General features: G+C 38.0%; 1 protein-coding gene across 11 annotated transcripts in view; it reads right to left on the reverse strand.

The window, feature by feature from the left end:
- LOC126272844 (piezo-type mechanosensitive ion channel component) overlaps positions 1–19,665 on the reverse strand; it is a 651,486-nt gene that overhangs the window by 414,131 nt on the left and 217,690 nt on the right. For 5 of the 11 annotated variants that reach the window (XM_049976055.1, XM_049976058.1, XM_049976049.1 and 2 more), the window contains 2 exons: positions 17,515–17,562; positions 1,229–1,385 (listed from right to left, as the gene is read on the reverse strand). In XM_049976055.1, coding sequence (XP_049832012.1) covers positions 1,229–1,385; positions 17,515–17,562 — 205 coding nt within the window. Of the gene's footprint in view, positions 1–1,228; positions 1,386–17,514; positions 17,563–18,090; positions 18,226–19,665 lie in introns of all 11 variants that reach the window. The other 6 variants (XM_049976056.1, XM_049976052.1, XM_049976050.1 and 3 more) reach the window with 4 other exon arrangements.

Consider the following 19,665-nt stretch of genomic DNA (forward strand, 5'->3'; position numbering starts at 1 on the left):
TCATGTACACATATCCCATAAACTGACATGTTCCACATTATTTTAAGGAAAGAACTGTTCAAATTATCTATGGGACATGTAACTAACTAACAAAGGAAGCACACATACAAGATCTTTCACACAATCCTATAAAAAGAAAGTCATGGGTGTCATGTACTGAGATCTATGTGACCAGGAACAGAATACTGTGTCATAATGTCTGGCATGGCTGATCCAACAATTTGGAAGATGATTTAAAAATGTGTGAACCTTCATGTCCCAATGTGTGGGTCATCCATCAGCATAGTAGACATCATGGAATTGCATGAAGATGTAAATCAATCAATGCTCAAGTATGTCCACATAAATGCTTGATGATAGACTTAACTCAATGAAGAAGAATAGACACTACAATTTTTGTACTGATTTAGCAAGAAACACATTAACCTTCGGTAAGTTACAGGTGTGTGAGTACACATCACCACTCTCTTCTACTCCATATTTAGATGTTGTGCCAGTTAAGCTTGCCTCATCCCTAAAAAAGAGATGTCCAACAAATGTTTCTTTCTCCACACTTTCAGCATTGCTCTTCATTTGGTGTAGTCTTGATGTTTCAGTTCCTGTGAAATTTTGATTACATATTGTTTAATTTTCAGCTTCATTTTGAGAACCTGACAAATCACTGTTTGTGGCATTTGGGGGCTCCCTAATGACTCAGTACATCAGTTTCCCAGGACTAAGTTCAAACAAAAAGCAAAGTCATTCCATGATTTGTGCAGATACATGTGACCATCTAGTACATTTTGCTTTACACAAATATGCTGTTTCTCCACAGAGTTTAAGCCATCTGCAAATAATGTTGACATCTGGAGGCATTTGATTGTATGACTGAATTAGTTTCCCCTGCACTGAGATGACAGAACAACACTTGTTAAATTTTATATGCTTTCTATACAGGGTCCTTATTTTCATATGCGGCACAGAAATTAAAACTTGCACATCACTGCATCACCGAGCATCCACAACAATCAAATTTTTGAGCTTTCTGTTACATTCTATATAATTTTTACTGATGTATGGCGAAGCATTGATTAGTTACAGCCATTTGTAATTGCTGTATGCGTTTGGATTACCCTATATTTTTGCACACTTCTGTGACATAGTTTGACTGTCACAATTAATTTTCACTGACAACAGTAGATATTCTTGTGCTTAGTCATTTTAAAAGAACTGATAAAGGATACTTTACCATTCTCACCTATAGGCTGAAGCTGGATAGCATCTTCACGGCCATCAGTAATTGTTACACTACCATGAGGATCTTGGAACATATTTGAAGCACCAACAACTTCAGCATTGTGAACAGTAGAGTGATATTTCACTGTAGGACTTACACCACGTATCAACTGAAAGTGAAATTTAACTTCATTAGCAGTACGAAATAAAGTATCACTATTAATTCTTTCATAGATCATAATACTTAGATAAAATCTACACTTTAATATGGAAATTATGAACTAGTTCTCTCAACACAGTTTAAAGTAACAGCTTAATTTACACTAACTGAACTCTTTTTATGAGTTCATGCATTTATTATTAATTAACAATAGAAATTTATGTGAAACCAAATGGCACGGCACTGTACTGCATGTGCATTTCTGCATCTCTGTTTTCAGAGGTTTACCACGAAATGGAGGAATTACATTCACCTGAGACCAGTATGGTTGGAAGGAGTGGAGGCAGTAATCTCCACGTTTATTGTGTAATGTTGTCAACAAGTCATAAAAAAAAGTTTCAGCAAAATCTAAGATCTTCCGATAAAATGTTTCAAAGGTTCAATCAGTTTTGACTGCTCGTTCATTTGCAACAACCTCACATAAATATTTCAGGAACAGTGTAATAATCCAAATTCCACAGGAAGCAAGTGCTGACAGGTTTAAATAATATTGAAAAACATCAGTTTTATATGACATGGCTACAAAATACTGACACGAATTACTTACAGAAGAGTGAAAAGACTCTTACACGCTGCCCTCCAAGAAGATCAATACGGGTTCCCGAGAAATGTAGAAAAATATGAGGTAATACTGACCCTATGACCTGCCTTAGAAAATTCGCTGATGAAAGACAACACTACATTTATAACAACAAAAATAATCAATTTTTGACCAAATAATTTAACTATGTACATAAAAAAACTACTCATCAAGTGGAGGCAGAACACACATAAAAGAGGGTTGTAATTAGGTAAGCTACTGGAGCCAGTGGTTCCTTCTTAAACATGACAATCGTGGCCTTGGTGCCTGTTTCACCACACATGCCATGTGGATTCATCCCCCACCCAGACACCTGTTTCTCAGAACTCAGCAGATGGGAACTGGCACTACAACATGTCCCTGGTTCTCATCACCGACCTGGCTTTAATTTAGATTAATTTCTTCTGTATCAGCATTTCTTCACTGTTACTATTCTTTTCTTCACTCTGTTTTAGTTTTCTACATCTTTCATTGTCTTACCCGTCTGTTTTTCATGCCCCCCACCCAATCTCTATTACATACAATGCACTTAGCTTTTCACTCTTAGTAACTCATGCATGATGTCCAAGCAGTAATCTCTGTCTTGATTATTACCCTGTCTTCCACCTTTAAGCTCTCAGGTTTTTAAATCTTGTCCGATGCTGTCCCCAACAATCAGTCTTTCCTTCTCATCCCGTGTAGTAAGTCTCCAAGTCTCCCCTGATCCGCAGTTCTGGGTGACTTTGCTGAAATCTACCCCTTTTCCTAGACCTCTCCAGTCCTTTTCCTTCACCCTCTTCCTTCCCCTACAACCACTCTGCAAGAAGAAGGAGCCACTGGCTCAAATAGCTTACCTAATTACAACCCTCTTATGTATATGTTCTGCCACCACTTGGTGAATACTACATTTATAGAATTTGTAGATCTACAGAAATTTTCTGACAGTGTCAGCTCAAATACCTTTTTTTGGAATTCTGAAGATAGCAAAGAGCAAAATGCTATCAACAACTTGGACAAAAACCAGACTGCAGTTATACTAGTTGAAAAACATGAAAGAGAAGCAGTAGTTGAAGAGGCAATGGGACAGAATTGCAACCTATCTCTCAAGTTGTTCAATCTGTACATTGAGCAAGCAGCAAAGGAACCAAAAACAATTTGGAAAATCAATTAAATTTCAGGGAGAATGAATAAAAACATTGAGGTTCACTGATGACACTGTAATTCTGTCAGAGACAGCATAAGGACTTGAAAATCACTTGAATGGAATGGGTAGTGTCTCAAAAGGAAGTTATGAGATGAACAGCAAGGAAACTGAAACAAGAATAATAGAGTATAATCGAATTAAATCAGGCAATCCTGAGTGAGTTAGATTAGGAATGGAGACAGTAAAAGTAATTCAGTAACTCTGCCATTTGGGCAGCAAAGTAACTGACAATGACGAAAGTATAGAGCAAATAAAATGTAAAATGACAACAGCAACATATGATTTTCTCAGGAAGAAACATTTCTACATCTAAGATAATTTGAATGATAAGTGTTTTCTAAAGGTATTTGTGTGGAGTGTAGCCTTGTACAGGAGTGAAATTCGGTTGATAACCAGTACTTACAGGTAGAGAATATAAACCTTTCAAATGTGGTGCTACAGAAGGATGTCAGAGATGAGGTGGGACGGTCAGATAACTGATAAAGAGGTATTGAATCAAATTGGCAGAAAAGAAATTTATAGCACAACTTCACTAACTGAAGGGATCAGTTGATAGGACACGTCTTGGAGAACCAAGGAACAGCCAGTCTGGCAATGGAGGGAAGTGTTTGTGGATATGTGGAGAGAAGTATGGGGGAGGCAAAGGGGGCAAACGTTGTAGAGCATGAATAGACTTGACTACAATAAGCAAAATTTAATTAGAAGTAGTGTGCAGTAGTTATGTAGAGATGAAGATGATTGTACAGGATAGTATAGTGTGAGGAAATACATCAAACCAGTCTTTGGACTACTAACCACGGAAGCAGCAGCAAGTATAACAACATTTACTCATGAAAAGAAAAATCTTTCACAGAGAATGCCTATATATACTTACAAACTGCATTCTCTGCTTCTGCGCCTTTCCTCTTCCAAAACAGTCACAGGAAAAGAAAATCATGGCAGGTAAGGATTCCATGTCCTGATCATTTTGTACTTGTCTTCACTCTTTATTTAAGGAAGTTTGGAAAGCAGAAAAGAAATACAGCCAGACATATGATTGGAAAGCAAAAAAGAAATACAGCCAGACATCTGAGGGGAAATCTCTCAGAGTACTCCCTACAAAAAGTCAAATTCCACGCACAGCACACATTTTTAACCTGTCATAAGCTTCATTCTGTATTGTCTGTTGCATTACTGTAATTACTCAGTGAATGTTTAATGCCATCAATAAAAATGTGGTCAACAACGACAACAGCAACAACAACACGTACTACTACTACTTCTACTCTCTCACTATAGTCTTCAGTCCAAAGACCAAGTTGATAAATCTCTTCACACCAGTCTATCCTGTGCAAGCCTCTTCATCTCTGCACAACTTTATTGATCATTCTTTTGCCAGTTAATAAAATAACAATTTCTTGGTGCCACAGGATGTGTCCTATACACCATCAGTTCAAGTTGTGTCACTTCTCCATTCATTGTACTTACTACTACATGTGTGGATGTTATCTTTACACATTTATGTGCAAAATTAATTTTTTCCTTTAAGTTTGTGCTATTTGCAACATTAAAAGATTATGTCCAAACACTGTTTGTAAAGAATCCTCTTTGCAACTTTGCACCTATTTTTGGTGAAGTTACGAAAGCATTAACACATAAGATAAAACTGTAGCGTCTACTGTGAATCACAATCAATTCTGCACATTGTGTTTTGCACTTTGTACAATTGCTAATTAAATTAAGTTTGGTATGTGCGATCGATAGCATTTATTTGTACACAGTCAGAAGTTAATGTCTGTGAACATACACTACAGCTTTCATTTAGGCTATGGTAATATGATTTCAACAACTTGAAGTAAATACATCATAAACAACATTTGAAACATTATCAATCATACAATGCAAATACAAATTATTTACTTAAAAAACTGAAAAAAAGAATATTTCCACCAAGCTATTATTTTAAATAATATTTTATTAAGTGCTCATAATGTCATTTTTCAAATTTATCGACACTGTAGCACACACACAAGATCACTCAGTTGATAAATAACAAATGGTACAAACTTTGTGAGGGAATGAGGATTTTTATCACATGAATGTGACCAACAGCAGAAAAAACAGAAAAGATTAGAAGTTTCGAAGACAGCTATTTTAATAGTTTATTTCCTTCAGGCCACATGAGGAATTCAAAATCGTTTTAGAGGTTTTTCTCCAATTTAGGATTCGTTTCTGTTTACATGTGTTCTAGCTAAACTTAATTTATTGACTTACAGGCAAAAACTTGTCTACAAGTCCTTCATTTTCAAACCTTACCAAAAATACACAGACACAGAAAATGAGCCATACGAGATCTGTTCAAAAAATTCTGAAACTTTGTCCACAAATTTTTTTCTACACTTACATTTTACTTACTGTGCATGGTCTCCTTCAAAATACTCTACCTCAAAATTGATACCCTACTCCCAATGACATTTTAACTTTCACAAGTGGTCTTGGTATGCCTCTTGCTGGATCGCATGAAGCACCACCTGTGAATTTTCTTTTATCTCTTCTATTGCTGCAAATCTTTGTCCTTTCAACTCAGAAATAAAAAAAGTCCATAGGGGCCAGATCTGAAGAGTATGGAGGATGATGCAGCACAGTGATTTTGTTTTTTGTGCTACAGTCACATACCAAAAGGAATGAATGTGTGGGTGCATTATCTTGATGCAAGAACCATGACTTCTGTCACCACATTTCTGGCCATTTCCTTCTCAAATCTTCTTGCAGGCAGTGTAACATGTCCCAAAGGTACCATTGATTATCAGTTTTCCCTGTGGCACAAATTGATGATGAAGTAATCCTTCAAAGTCAAAGAAAACTATCAGCATGGCTTCGACATTTGACCTGAACTGACGGGCTTTGTTTGGTCTTGGAGAACTTTTCCCAACCCACTGTGAAAATTGAACCTTGATCTCAACATCATAACTGTAGATACATGTCTCATCACCAGTTATGATTCTCTTAAGGAACATCTCATTCTCATTTACACAATCCAAAACCTCTTAACAGATTCTGGTCTTGACCCATGAGCCCTGGTACAAACTTCATGGCAGTGCATTCTCAAATGCTGTGTCCGGATTTCTTGACATGATCCAACTGAAATGTTACATTCTTCTGCAGTCTCTCTAGCAGTCAGTCTTCATTTGGCTTGCACAGTTTTGCTGACATTTCTAACATGAATGTCGTCAGTAGACATCGGAGGGCATACGGAATAAGGGTCATCTTTTACTTCTGTCTGGCCACTTTTAATCTGTTTGAACCATTTGTAACACTGACTACAGCTTAAATGCTTATCAGCATAGGCTTTCTGCATCATTTGGTGTGTCTCTGTAATGGTTTTCTCGAGTTTAATGCAAAATTTAATGCAGACGTTACTCCTCTAACCCTGCCATCACAAAATTCGCACACTGTGCGACACAATGTTCAACTCAAAACAGCACTGAATGACAACTGACATGACATATGACAATAAAACTTCTGGCAGTTAGACATTAAACGCAGTCATGTGCAGGGTTGCCAACTGCATTTCACTCCAACACCCTATTGGCACAAAATTACGAATATTCCAGAATTTTTTGAACTGAGCTCATATGAGCGAAATTTTCTAAATAATTTTTTAGCCCATTAACAGAAAAATTAACTAAAATAGTAATATCACAGTAAATTGCAATAGAACATATTCAACTTTTGCAAAAGGTGTCAAGGGAGTAAGTAAAGTAAGTTTCATTAAAGGTGCACCATTTGATGAATACCAATACTGTGAACTACATCAACCTATCTATCTATGGCTAACTTCCCCCTTCTTCTGCATCTACATACACTGTGACTGATTTACTTCCTCCATTCCAGATAATCACTACAACAGTGCCACTGCTGTGTCCTGATTGCTGAAGATGATGAACATAAGTTTTGAACGTACAGCTCCAAAACAATGACTTAATGAGAGAGAAAACATTACTTCTGCCACCTGAATCTTGAACTTTCATTTCAATAAATAAATAAATACATGAATAAATAAAAAATAATGTACAGTTCATAATAAACCTTAACACTTCCTATTTCATCATCAAGATACTTACTTATGCAACTGGGAGCAGCTTACGTCTGTTGAACACAATTACGATGCTAATATTTTAGATCTAGACTAACCAATTATGGACAGTATAAATCATGGCATTTATACAGCATATAAGCTTGCACAGTATTCTAACAATTGTGTGTTACTATAAAATGAGTACTGTGGTGACAGAATGACAACAAAAGCAAAAGCATTACAAACATGCTATTAATAATACAGATTCCACCACCTTATCAGACGTAAAATTGAGCAAAACCTATTTTTGTCTTTTATTAAGTACTGAATGAAAAAGAGTTACACATTTACAAGTGTTAAATTATTTTGGAACAATATGTTTCAAAATTATGAATAACCCACAGTTAAATGCATTGATTAGATAGGTATCTTCAGAATTTCCTACAACAAAGCAACACATTGCTTGTCTCTTAAACGGTCATTTTTAGGACATCTTGTTTCTTACCCTAAAACAAAAGGTCGTTAGACAAAGTACAGACAGAGAATTTCAGCTGGCAGAACAGGAAATATCAGAACCATAAAAACAATTGGCTCTGTGCTAGTAGGACTCTCGGGCTGAGGGTTCTGTACAAACTTAATTAAATACACAGACAGTTCATCCATTCTGCATATCGAGAACATCAATGATTTTTGCCTGCCACCAACAGTGATACCAGCAAAATATCAGTTCTAGGGATTCCAAGACTTTTGGGGGCTATTTTAATCTCAAGCTTGAAGTTGGGTAACAAATTACAATTTTTTTTTTCATTGGACACAATTACAAATTAATAACTTTCAGATCTTTTCTTTTGATTGTACTGTGAAGGCTTGCTTCTTTGAAAATTTTATTATTCTAGGTCAATAAGAAGCACCCTGTAGGCTTTAATCAATGTGTTTGAGAGTGTCAAAATATATGACATAAATGGTTGTGTATCTTTTGGTTGCTATAACGTCAAAGCTTACATTTATTCCACCACCAAGTGACTATAGACATTAGAATTCGACATAAATTTTGACTTTATACATTAGCCCATTCCTGAGGAAAAGGGGGCTTAACAGATAGATTGATGGAAATGACTTTTTTTAGAGAAGTTATAACAAATACACAGTATTAGGACTTTTTTCTTTTATTTGTACTTTGAAACCTTGCTTCATGCTAAATTTCACAATTCTAGACCAATGGGAAGAATCCAACAAATTTTGATGAGGGAGTTTACGAGTATCAAAAAATGTGACATAAATCACTGTTATCTCTTGATTGCATTGACTTAGACGCTAACATTTATTACAACACCAAGGTGCCATAGTCCTTAGTATGCCACACATTTCAACTTGACACGTCTATCTGTTTCTGAGAAAAAAAATTTCAACAGTCGGACGGACAGACAGACAAACAGTCGGACGGACAGACAGACAGACAGACAGTCGGACGGACAGACAGACAGACAGACAGTCGGACGGACAGACGGACAGACAGTCGGACGGAGTGATCCTACTGCTCTGGGTACACTTTTGCTATTATTATGTTCGTTTGTTTGCTTATAAAAGTCCTGTATTGCATACCGATACTCATGACATGCTCCACGCATTATTTAAGTCCTGACAAATGAAGTGTTGTGGCTTAAACCATTTTAACCCTTATCCATGAAGATGATCCACGACTGAAACTGGTCGATATTTGGATTTAAAATAAAAGAGGCTGACGGCAAAAACACATTTCATACAGTCCTATAAGAGTTCTATTTTTACTGATTTAGGTACAAAACCCTAGAAGTAGTAACAACTGAAGAAATCACTGAATTGGACACTGCTGCTAATATCTACTCAAACAACACCAATGACATGGTAGAGGTCAATTGCCTTTACATCCAAATGGTATTGCAATGGTGACTGCAAAACAGCATCAGATGAAGAGTCATCACAATACTTATGTATCATAAACCCACTGAAAGATGTAATACATTGCACTGTAGCACTGTTAATATATTCTACAAATTTACGTCTTGTAGAAGATGTCTTTCCAGATGCCCTAATAAAAATCCAAGGTGACTTCAAGTTTTAAGGAAGACATCAAATCTGGGAATGATAATTATAGACCAACTTCACTAATTTCCACGTTCGTCCTTGTATTTGAAAGCATCATGTATCAACAAGCAGACGAGTACTGAGAACACAGTAAGATATCAAGCATATCACAGTTTGGTTACAGGAAATGTCAGTGACAGAACTTTTGGCGAGATATTTCAGTAAAATTTGAGGTCCATCCTCACACATAGGTCACCTTCTGGGATCCGTGCAACGCCTTTGACTTTGTTGTGCCCTCTGATTTTATCTCTAAACTGCAGTATGATGGAATCTGTAGCAACAGTTTAAAGCTGGTCAAGTCATATCCTTAAAAGAGAAATCAAGTTGTGTGGTCTGGAGGTCAACTATCAAATTCACTCTATGTCCAATAGTGTGTGTCTCAGAATCAAAATTAAGATATCACCCATTGTGTTTAAAAACAGATGACTTGCTAGAAAATACTGATGTAAATATCCATATGCATGTAGGTTATATGACTTATGTTTCTTAAAACTGTATTACAGTACCTTGTAAACAATATGAATTTGATGACAGGAAGTGCAACATCTAGATTTAATGCAAATAGTATACTATTATACGAGGTATAAGTATAACCAGCTGAAAAAGTACACAATGACTTTGGTAGTAACACTGCAATCTTGTAGAGTATCTGAACTGTGTATCTTCACCCTCTTTGGAGAGTTTCCATTTAAGTTTACAACCTCTCATTCACATTTTCCACTTCTGTATTTTTTGACATGATAACATATGTAGCAGCTTTGTAAATGTAGTTTCTTGAAACTATTCGGTGTCTTATGATGCACTAAAATTTTTAGGTAAAAAGAGAAGACTCCACACACTGAGGATTAAAATGTGAAGACACTCTCAGTGTTGCAGAATGCCAACTTGCCATTGCCACTATCAGATGGCACTGCCATCAAAACTGGCCTTTCCCATTTCACAGTTGGCACTGCTCTCATGTTGTTGCAATCACATAGTGGACATGCACTTCCCTCACTCACTACCACACCTACTACTGCTTGCAAGCAAGAGCCTGAGAAAGCACAATGTTTGTGGTCAAAATCAGTGACTTGTTAAGTACTGAATTAATACTATGGGGAAGCAGCAAGACCATGACCAATATTTTTATAATTCAGAAGGAAACAATCAGAAATTTTGGTCATTAAATATAAGATCTTACCAGTAATTAATCTATATAATTTCCTTAGTGTTAATTAAATACCTGCTGAGTTACTGAACATAAGTTTAACAAATTAAAGACACACGTATAATATCAGAAACTGCATATTTCTAATCTAAAATTAACAATAGTCTTGTTTTCATAGCAATTAAAGTCTATAACAAGTTTCCAAATTCCACCCAAGGAATTCCTGTCAAACTGATTAATGAAAAGCTGCACAGTATCTCATTACAAATCAATTTTACTGGTTAGGACTATTCTTTCATGTGCCAATACAACTACAATGTTGTAATAATTAGTTATGTAAAACATCATATTAATCAAACAATGGAAAACCCAGGATTGAATGTAACAATACCAGAGAAGGAAAGTTGCCACTCACCACATGCTGTCACGATAAGCACAACAAAAAGATTCGCGCAATTGTAGCTTTCGGCCATAAAGGCCTTTGTCTCAGCAGTAGACACACATTCACACACTCATGCAAACGCAACTTGCACACACGTCTACAGTCTCAGAGAGCTGAAACCACACCAGAGTTTGGTTTCAGCTCTCTGGGACTGCAGACGTGTGTGCAGAGAGTGGTTTTAGCTCTCTGAGACTGAAGACGTGTGTGTAAGTTTGTGTGTGTGTGTGGGGGGGGGGGGGGGGGGCGTATGGGCGCACACGCAACTGTGCAAATCTTTTTGTTGTGCCTATCGAGACTCAGCATCTCCGCTATATGGTAAGTGGCAAACATCATATCAAGAAATATTAAAACCATAGCTAAGTATCTTGTTGAAGTTTATTACATGTATTTATGTCAAATGGATAATAAGGAATCAATCTATATCAACGTAATGGTTATCTCTACAAACACAATGGACTTCACTATATATTAAGCAGCTGGTGCAGCTGTTGAGGATCAATTATTAATCATCTATTTTACACTCAGGCTCACATCTACATAAAATTTCTTGTATGAAATCACATTTCCCGCATCTGGCACTTTAGAAAAATGGTAGTCGTTGCAGGAAAAATTACTTCATATATGAGATCAGTCATTTTATCAGGTATACTGTGCGTAAATTCTGTAGGTGAGTGAGTCTACCCAACTCACACAGTGAGAGTGGAGGAGGGGGGGGGGGGGAATGCATTTATGAAGCAATCACTGTAGGACTGAATGCAAATTTCAGCGAAAGTTCATGCTGCAGATGACATACTGTATAAAGAAGCACATGTTATTAAAATGTAAGGAATACAAATGGTAATGTCACGTTATTGAATATAAAGGTGAAATTAATCACAACATCTAAAATTAGTGTTTTCCTTTGTGTAACAGTGTACATTTAATGCATTTCAGGAATAGATACTGATAATGGCAACATATTGCTGATACAAATAAAATAACTGCATAAAGAGATATTAATGAATCTGACATTTATGAAACTCAGGCAGATCATAAAGTATATATGGATTCTCAATCATAACTACATGAAGCTTCTGATGAACTACTCATGAAAACCTAATGTTTTACTGGATACCAACTACACATCAACTGCCACCCTATGGCTTTTGGTGTAGTACCAGTAGTCATGTTTACAGAACAAATTAGGGGACTTGTGTTTGGACTGTTTGTGAATATGAAGATTACATTTTTATAAATTCAGCAGTGTTACTGAAAATCAGGCTGGTACTACTCCCACAACATGCCCATTTTTCAGTGAAGACTACACGTCACGGGATTGAGGACTGTTTTTTTTTTTGCCCCTGTCGTATAGGCTGCCATGCAAAACAGGTCAATTTAGAAAATTGTTTGTTGACCCTGATATGTAGGCTACCCTTCAAAGCAGGTCAATACTCCTCCCACACAACATGCCTGTCAGGTGGGGCACCCTACATGGCAGGGACAGAAGACAAAATATGTTTTTGGCCATATCTCCATTGTATGGAATCTAAGAGGTTCTAACCCCATGGTGATGATACTTATGAATTTGCTATTTGTGTACCAAATTTGGTTCAAATTGATCAAGGGGTTTGGGAGGAGATGCTGGACACACACACACACACACACACACACACACACACACAGGGCACTTTATGTACAAGGAGCATTCAATAAGTAATGCAACACTGTTTTTAATGACGTTCCAATTGGTGGCAGTGTTATGTATAGCCTTCAAAACGTTGTCTGTAACAGAGTTGCATTCCTTGCAGGGAGCTAACATTAAGTTTCCTTTGGTGGAAATTCAGACCTTTGCAGATATTCATAAGTGGTTGCAGAATGTTTACAGGGGCCTGGCAGCGAAAAAAAGTCTGGGGAGTTGTTAAGTGAGGAGTCTGTCATCATCACAACAAGGTCATGCAAACCTGTCTAATTTCCAGCATGCTGGCTGGCTGCACACACAAAAAAAATTGCTCTGAGCACTATGGGACTTAACATCTGAGGTCATCAGTCCCCTAGAACTTAGAACTACTTAAACCTAACTAACCTAAGGACATCACACACATCCATGCTCGGGGCAGAACTCGAACCTGCGACCGTAGCGGTCGCGCATTTCCATTCTGAAGTGCCTAGAACCGCTCGGCCACACTTGCAGGCGGCTGCACACAGATGTGACTCGTACAATGTTGAAACATGTGGACATTCTCATTTGAGATGATCAATGGAGCACAATCAAACACCTCGCTGCTCAACTGGATGTCTCTGTAGGTAGTGCTGACAGCCTCATCCAATATCTGTCCAAAGATGTGTAACCGCTGGATTGCTCACTGTCTAACAGAATACCAAAAACGGCTACAAAGGACCATATTTGCAGAATTGCTTGTACATTCAAGACTGATCATGACAATTTTTTTTCAAACATTGTCACAGGTGATGCAACACTGGTCCATCACTTCAAACCAGAAACAAAACGGCAATCCACGGAGTGGCACTACACCAACCCTCCTCCAAAGAAAAAGCTCAAAGCTGTAAAGTCATTCCAACAATCTTCTATAACTCTAAAGGGGTTACCTGTTTGATATCCTCCCCTCATACTGCAATGATCAACTCTGAAGTGCACTGTGCTACCACCAGGAAATTGAAGAAATAACTTCAGCACATTCATCGCCACAAAAATGCAAATAAACTTCTCCTTCATCGTGACAACCCAAGGCCTTACACACATCTGCAGACCAAAGGGAGCTCACAAAAACTCATTGGACTGTTCTTCCACATCCACCTTACAGCCCAGAACTCGCACCTTCTGACTTATCTGTTTGGACCAATAAAAAATACACACTGTGGAAAGAAGTATGAGGATGATGGGAAGTTACTGATGCAGCAAGATATTGCCTCTGACAATGATCAGTAGAGTGGTACTATGCAGGCATAGAGGCCCTTCTAGTAAGAGGCTTAAGGCCATCACATAGAATGGAGATTACGTTCAAAAATAGGGTTTTGTAGCCATAGAAGTGGGGAATAATATGATGTATTTGAATACTTAAGAAAATCAAGCTGCTTTCAGAAAAAAAAAATGTGTTGCATTACTTACTGAATGGCCCTCATATATTTACACATTAGACTTTCTCCTACATTACTGCTATTTGATTTTGTGTTTTGATAACTTGGTACTGACATGACCATATGTACTAATCTTCCAGTTACTGCACTTCACTTCAATCTAGTCACTTTTCCTTTTAAATTCTCTAGACTACCTACCTGATTAAGGGAGCTAATGTTCTGTAGTTTGACACATAGAATGCTAGTTTTGTTTTTCCTTATTCTCCTTGGTAGTCCTCAACTGTGGATTGGAATGGGTACTACTTTACCTCAGGAATATTTCACTCGAAAAGATAACATCATCATTAACCCTCCTAGTACCACTATGACCCCTTAAGCACATTGGAAGTATACATCTCCCTTGTTTTCAAAGTTATTACTTTCAAAATATATGACTTTCTCCCTCTTAATCAACTGTCCTATGTGGGCATACAGTCCAAAGACATTTTGTTCAGTTTAATATTTACAACACACAATTTATCCACAGTTTTTTTGCACTAGTGTCACTGTGGGCAATATACACACAATCTAAATTTCTTTTTATTTCTTGAATATAAGATTTATAAATGTAGAATGGCTGCTACATAGAACAGCTGTAATGCATGTTTTTATGTTAGTTCATTAAAATATTGCCAATCTGTTCCATCTGAATTACTTGGGGTCTTTGTGATGCTAGTGGGACTCAGTGGAAAAAAAAAAAAACTGGTAGTGGGAGGATTGAGCAATACAGCAGACCTGCATGCCCTTGGGAAAAATAACAGCTGTTGTTGCTTTCAACCATCTGCAGTACCAGCGTAGTTAGACCTTATTGGCTTGCGTTACAAGGTTGAGTCACTTAATCCTCCAGACTGTTACCCCTGTAATTAGTGAAAAGGCTGCTGTCTTCCTTCAGGAACCACATGTTGGTCTTGCCTCTCTGCAAATACACCTCCACTGTGATTAAACCCAATGTATAGCTTATCTGTATCAGTGAGGCATGCAAGCACCCCAGCTAGGCAAGGTCTGTTGTTCATTAATAGTTACATAATCTTAACTGTTACTGTTACATGAAGGAAAAAATGACAATGGCCTTCACAACATACTAACATTACACTTAATAAAAATTCAAGACATGAAAAACAGTAAACTTTAATTTGAACAATGGAAACTCCAAGTTGGACTATCAAAAATATTAGGGAAAGGACAGATTGCTACAAAAATGAAACACTGAGTTTCGGACAGGCACAAGCATCATCTCCAGCAGTTCAGACCAGAATGCAACTTCATGCTGTATGAAAGTAGCAATCTGGAGTGGGCTGGGAAAGGGGGAAGGGGGGCAACAGGAGTGTGGACAAGATTGCTGTCTGGTGCAGCGTGCAGGGACTAGACAGAGACATGACAGACTACTAGGCAATGTGTCAGAAGGTTATGAGGCAGGAAGATGCGTCAGAAGGGGAGGAGGCACATGGAAAAGGAGAGGAGCAGGGAAGAGAAAAGAAAGGCAGGTGCATTGGCACAGGATCACACATGATGATTGTGAGGGGACATGAATAGGCAGGAGATGATAGGGTGGGGTGGAGGGGGGGGGGGGGGTGCACTATTGGTGGAGGGTGTAGGGACAGCAGATTACCATAGGCTGAGGCTAGGATAACTTAATGAGTGTACAATGTGTTGTAAGGGCAACACCCATGACTGCAGTTCAGCAAAGATGGTGTTGGAGAGGAGATCCAGATGGCCCAGGATAGGAAGAAGCCACTGAAACCAAGCATTTTACATTCAGCTGCACATTGTGCCACAGTTTAGTCTACCATGCTCTTTGCCGCGTTTTGACAGTGGGCAGTAATCCTGGTGGGCAGCTAGATGGTATTCATACCAATATGAAAAGCTGTGCAGTGATTGCAGCAGAGCTGGTATATGATATGGCTGCCTTCATAGGTGGCCCAGCCTCTGATGGGGTAGGATAAGCCTGTGACAAGGCTGGAATAGGAAGTGCTAAGTGCTGGGTGGGTGAATTGGACAGTCCTTGTATTTAGGTCTTCTACAGGGATATGATCCCTGTGGCAAGTGGTTGGGATTGGGAATGGACTAGGATGCTGTGGAGGTTGGTTGTATGAATGAACACCACTTTAAGAGGGATGGGAAGTCTCTTGGGTAGTATGTCACTCATTTCAGAGCATGATCATAGGTAATCAAAGTCCTAGTAAAAGCTGCGTTTCAGTTGTTCCAATTAAGGGTGGTAATGGGTGATGAAGGGGGCTCTCTTTTTTAGTGCTGGGGATTTGGGAGTGTGGAGGGAAATGGCATGGGAGATCTGTTCGCGGACTAGATCTGGGGGATAGTGACTGACTATGAATACCTTAGTGAGACCTTCAACACACTGGGCAAGGGAATGGTTGTCACTGCAGATATGCTACTCCTGGATGGCCAAGATGTGTAGGAGGGATTTTTTGGTGTGGAAGAGATGATAACTGTGCAAATGCAGGTACTGTTTGTGGTTGGTGGCTTTCATGTGGACAGAGATGTGGATGAAGCCATCAGAGCGGAGATGGTCAACGTCCAGGAAAGTCATACAGGGGGTTGAGGAGGACCAGGTGAAGTGGATGGGAGGGAAGGTGTTCAGGTTGTGAAGGAATGAGCATAGGTCTGGGGTTTTCAGATACTAGGTGGCCCATAAACAGGCTGGCATAGGAAAGTACCAAGTGGCTGGCCATGACTGCCTTCCTTTCAAATGAAAAGTAGTAGTGTGCCACTCTCTGCCACACACCTACCCTTCTTCACTTATCTGCCTATTTCCTTTTCCACTCCCCATTTCGCCCGAGCCCGCCCTCCCCACAGCGTCCCAATGCTGCACCTCACAGCTTTGTCATGCCACAGTCTAGTCCCTGTGCACTCCGCCAGACAGTGCTTTTCTCTCTCCTCACACCCTGCTGCCTCTCCCCTTCCATTGCCTCCTTCCAGATTGCTGCTTTTGTTCAGTGCAGCAGTTGCATTCAGGCCCAAGCAGCCAGAGATAGCAGTCATAAGTGTGTAGGGTTCACTTGCTTGTGTGAATGTGTGTGTATGTTTTCTTTCCAGAAGAATTCTTTGCCTGGCTGATCAATATTTAACAGTCTTTTTAACATACGTTTTGTTGTGCCTGTTCTGCAGCTCAATGTGTCATCTTTACAGTGAGATGTGCTATCCTTTTCCTAATATTGCGATACACACAAATTACTTTGAGAACAAGTACCAATTATCAGAACAAGTGTACAGTGTGTGTGTGTGTGTGTGTGTGTGTGTGTGTGTGTGTGTGTGTCAACAGCAAAATTGTAAATATAATGCTACCACATAAATAATCATTATTATTATTATTATTATTATTATTATTATTATTATTATTATTATTATTATATTATATTGATGTACTAGGAATTAATAAGTGTATAAAGAAATATTCAATTATTTAATACATACGGGAGTATTTTCTCTAAAGCCGACACTCTCATCATCTTCAATTTCAACCTAAAAATCATCAGAAACAGGAACACATCTAAGTTAACAAATACCCAAGGAAAATCAGCTTTCATTTGTGCTCATGAAATGGTAGAAGTACTTATTAATTAATTAAAAATTAGTGCATGCTCTATGTTTTGCAAATATCATGTAAAAAATTAAAGTACTGACACAAAAGCTTCATGCAAAAATAAAGTAGTCATTTTTAATCAGTTTAACTACAATTCACTTGTATCCAACTTAACAGAATACAAATTACAGTTGTTACAGTTACTGAGAGTTAAACATTATGGACTTTAATACTTGTTATTGGTAACAATAATGCATTTTGCACCTACTGTAAAGTTTCTCTCATCACAAAGTCAGGCATGACTTACACATTGTGATCAATACTTGAAAACAATATTCTAATTATAACTCAGAATTTAAAAATAAAACTGTACAGCAATATAACAAAAGCAAAGAAGCACAGACAGCACATTTCACAAGCAACAGCCAATAAAGAAACAGTGTTATGTTAGTAGCAAAGTTACATACTCGGACTTTCCGAGTAGCTGACCTCCACCTGTTAGTAGGACTGCGAGCTAATCTCTTCTGTGAAAGCCTGACTGATATCTGGCGTGACAGAGGAGCACTGCCATCCATGCTAAGATAATCTTCACTACCTTTAGTCTGAAATGGCAGGTATTGGCGATTAAAGCTTATCCAGCATGTGAAGTGCAGAGGGTTTTTGAGAAACACACAGTATGTCCAGTTTCAAATGATTCTAAAGATACACTTGTATCACACCCGATATGGCACAAAACATTACAAGACATTTAAACATTTACACCATGAGACAAATTTCTTGAGCATTTAACATGAGATACCAGACAAGTAAAAGAAAAAACCCATTCCCATATCATAAGGAAATTTGTCATTTTTATTTCAACTGAAATACCAACATTTTATGTCACATCTTTTCCTGTCTTCACTGGAGCACTATTTTTAACCACATTTTCCATAAATCTATCAAATGTTCAATAAATCACCACTAGTCGTCTAGACTCTTGGGCACTACAAGGACACTTTTCTCTATAAGAAAGGAGGTAAAGGGGTAAATAACTATATCTTTAGGTATAAAATTCACTTACTTTATCTTTGATCTCAGTTTTCTTTTTTGAAGAAGGATCTCTCTTCCCCCCCCCCCCCCCCCCCCCAACCCCCCATCCCAACCCCCCATTCATACAGAAAAGAACATTCTTATACAAACAAAAGACACAGAACAATTTAGGTAACTGATTGAAGATGTAGCATAATGTGAAATTCCCTTCTTTTGATATACTTTTTTTCACATCAAACCATAGCTTGGGCTTTCTACTGGTGTAATGGTTTAATCCTTACTAGCTCTCTATGGTATATGTTCATGACATGAAGTTTGCACATGCATGATGTTCTTTACTAGTATCTAACAATCCCAACAAGCATTTTCTTTAATCCACACTTTCTCATCAGGAAGACATGGCCAAACATTTGGGGAAAGGAAATTGGAACATTTCTCAGCAACAGTGCGTACTTTGGTGCACCTGTCATCCCAAAGGATTCTGCTTCATTGTTCCAGCAGTGTTTCCCACTTAATTTGATTTGTGACTAAAGAGACACTATTACAATAAAGGAAATTCCAGAATGTCTAAAATAAACAAAAATAAGGAAAGGCAACTACCAATCTGTAGCTATTTCAGTGTAGTTCGTACAGAAACATTTAACAGCACAGAGATGTTTTAGCTTCTGAGCTATCACTCTTTTTCTAGTTTATGTTCATGTTTTCAGACACATTCTGTACTGTTTTTCTATGCTGCATACATCAACCTGCTATGGGTGAGTGGTTGCCTGCCTTCATTTTTGCTTACCAAAAAGACATCCTCGTGTAAATGTGCATACATTGTAGGTCAAAAAAGAACATAAGGAGTCATAACTAGAGTTGCATTTTTAGACACTTATAAGCCATTAATAATCAACAATTGTGATAAAATGATTTGCTTTGTTGAAACTGTCTCTGTCACATCAGTTAGTTCTCCCTGGAATTGTGGTTTTCATGTCAATTTTTTGTATGATATCTCTTTTGTTTATTTG

The sequence above is a fragment of the Schistocerca gregaria genome, chromosome 5 (assembly GCF_023897955.1).
Source record: "Schistocerca gregaria isolate iqSchGreg1 chromosome 5, iqSchGreg1.2, whole genome shotgun sequence".
NCBI classification, from domain to species: Eukaryota; Metazoa; Arthropoda; class Insecta; order Orthoptera; family Acrididae; genus Schistocerca; species Schistocerca gregaria.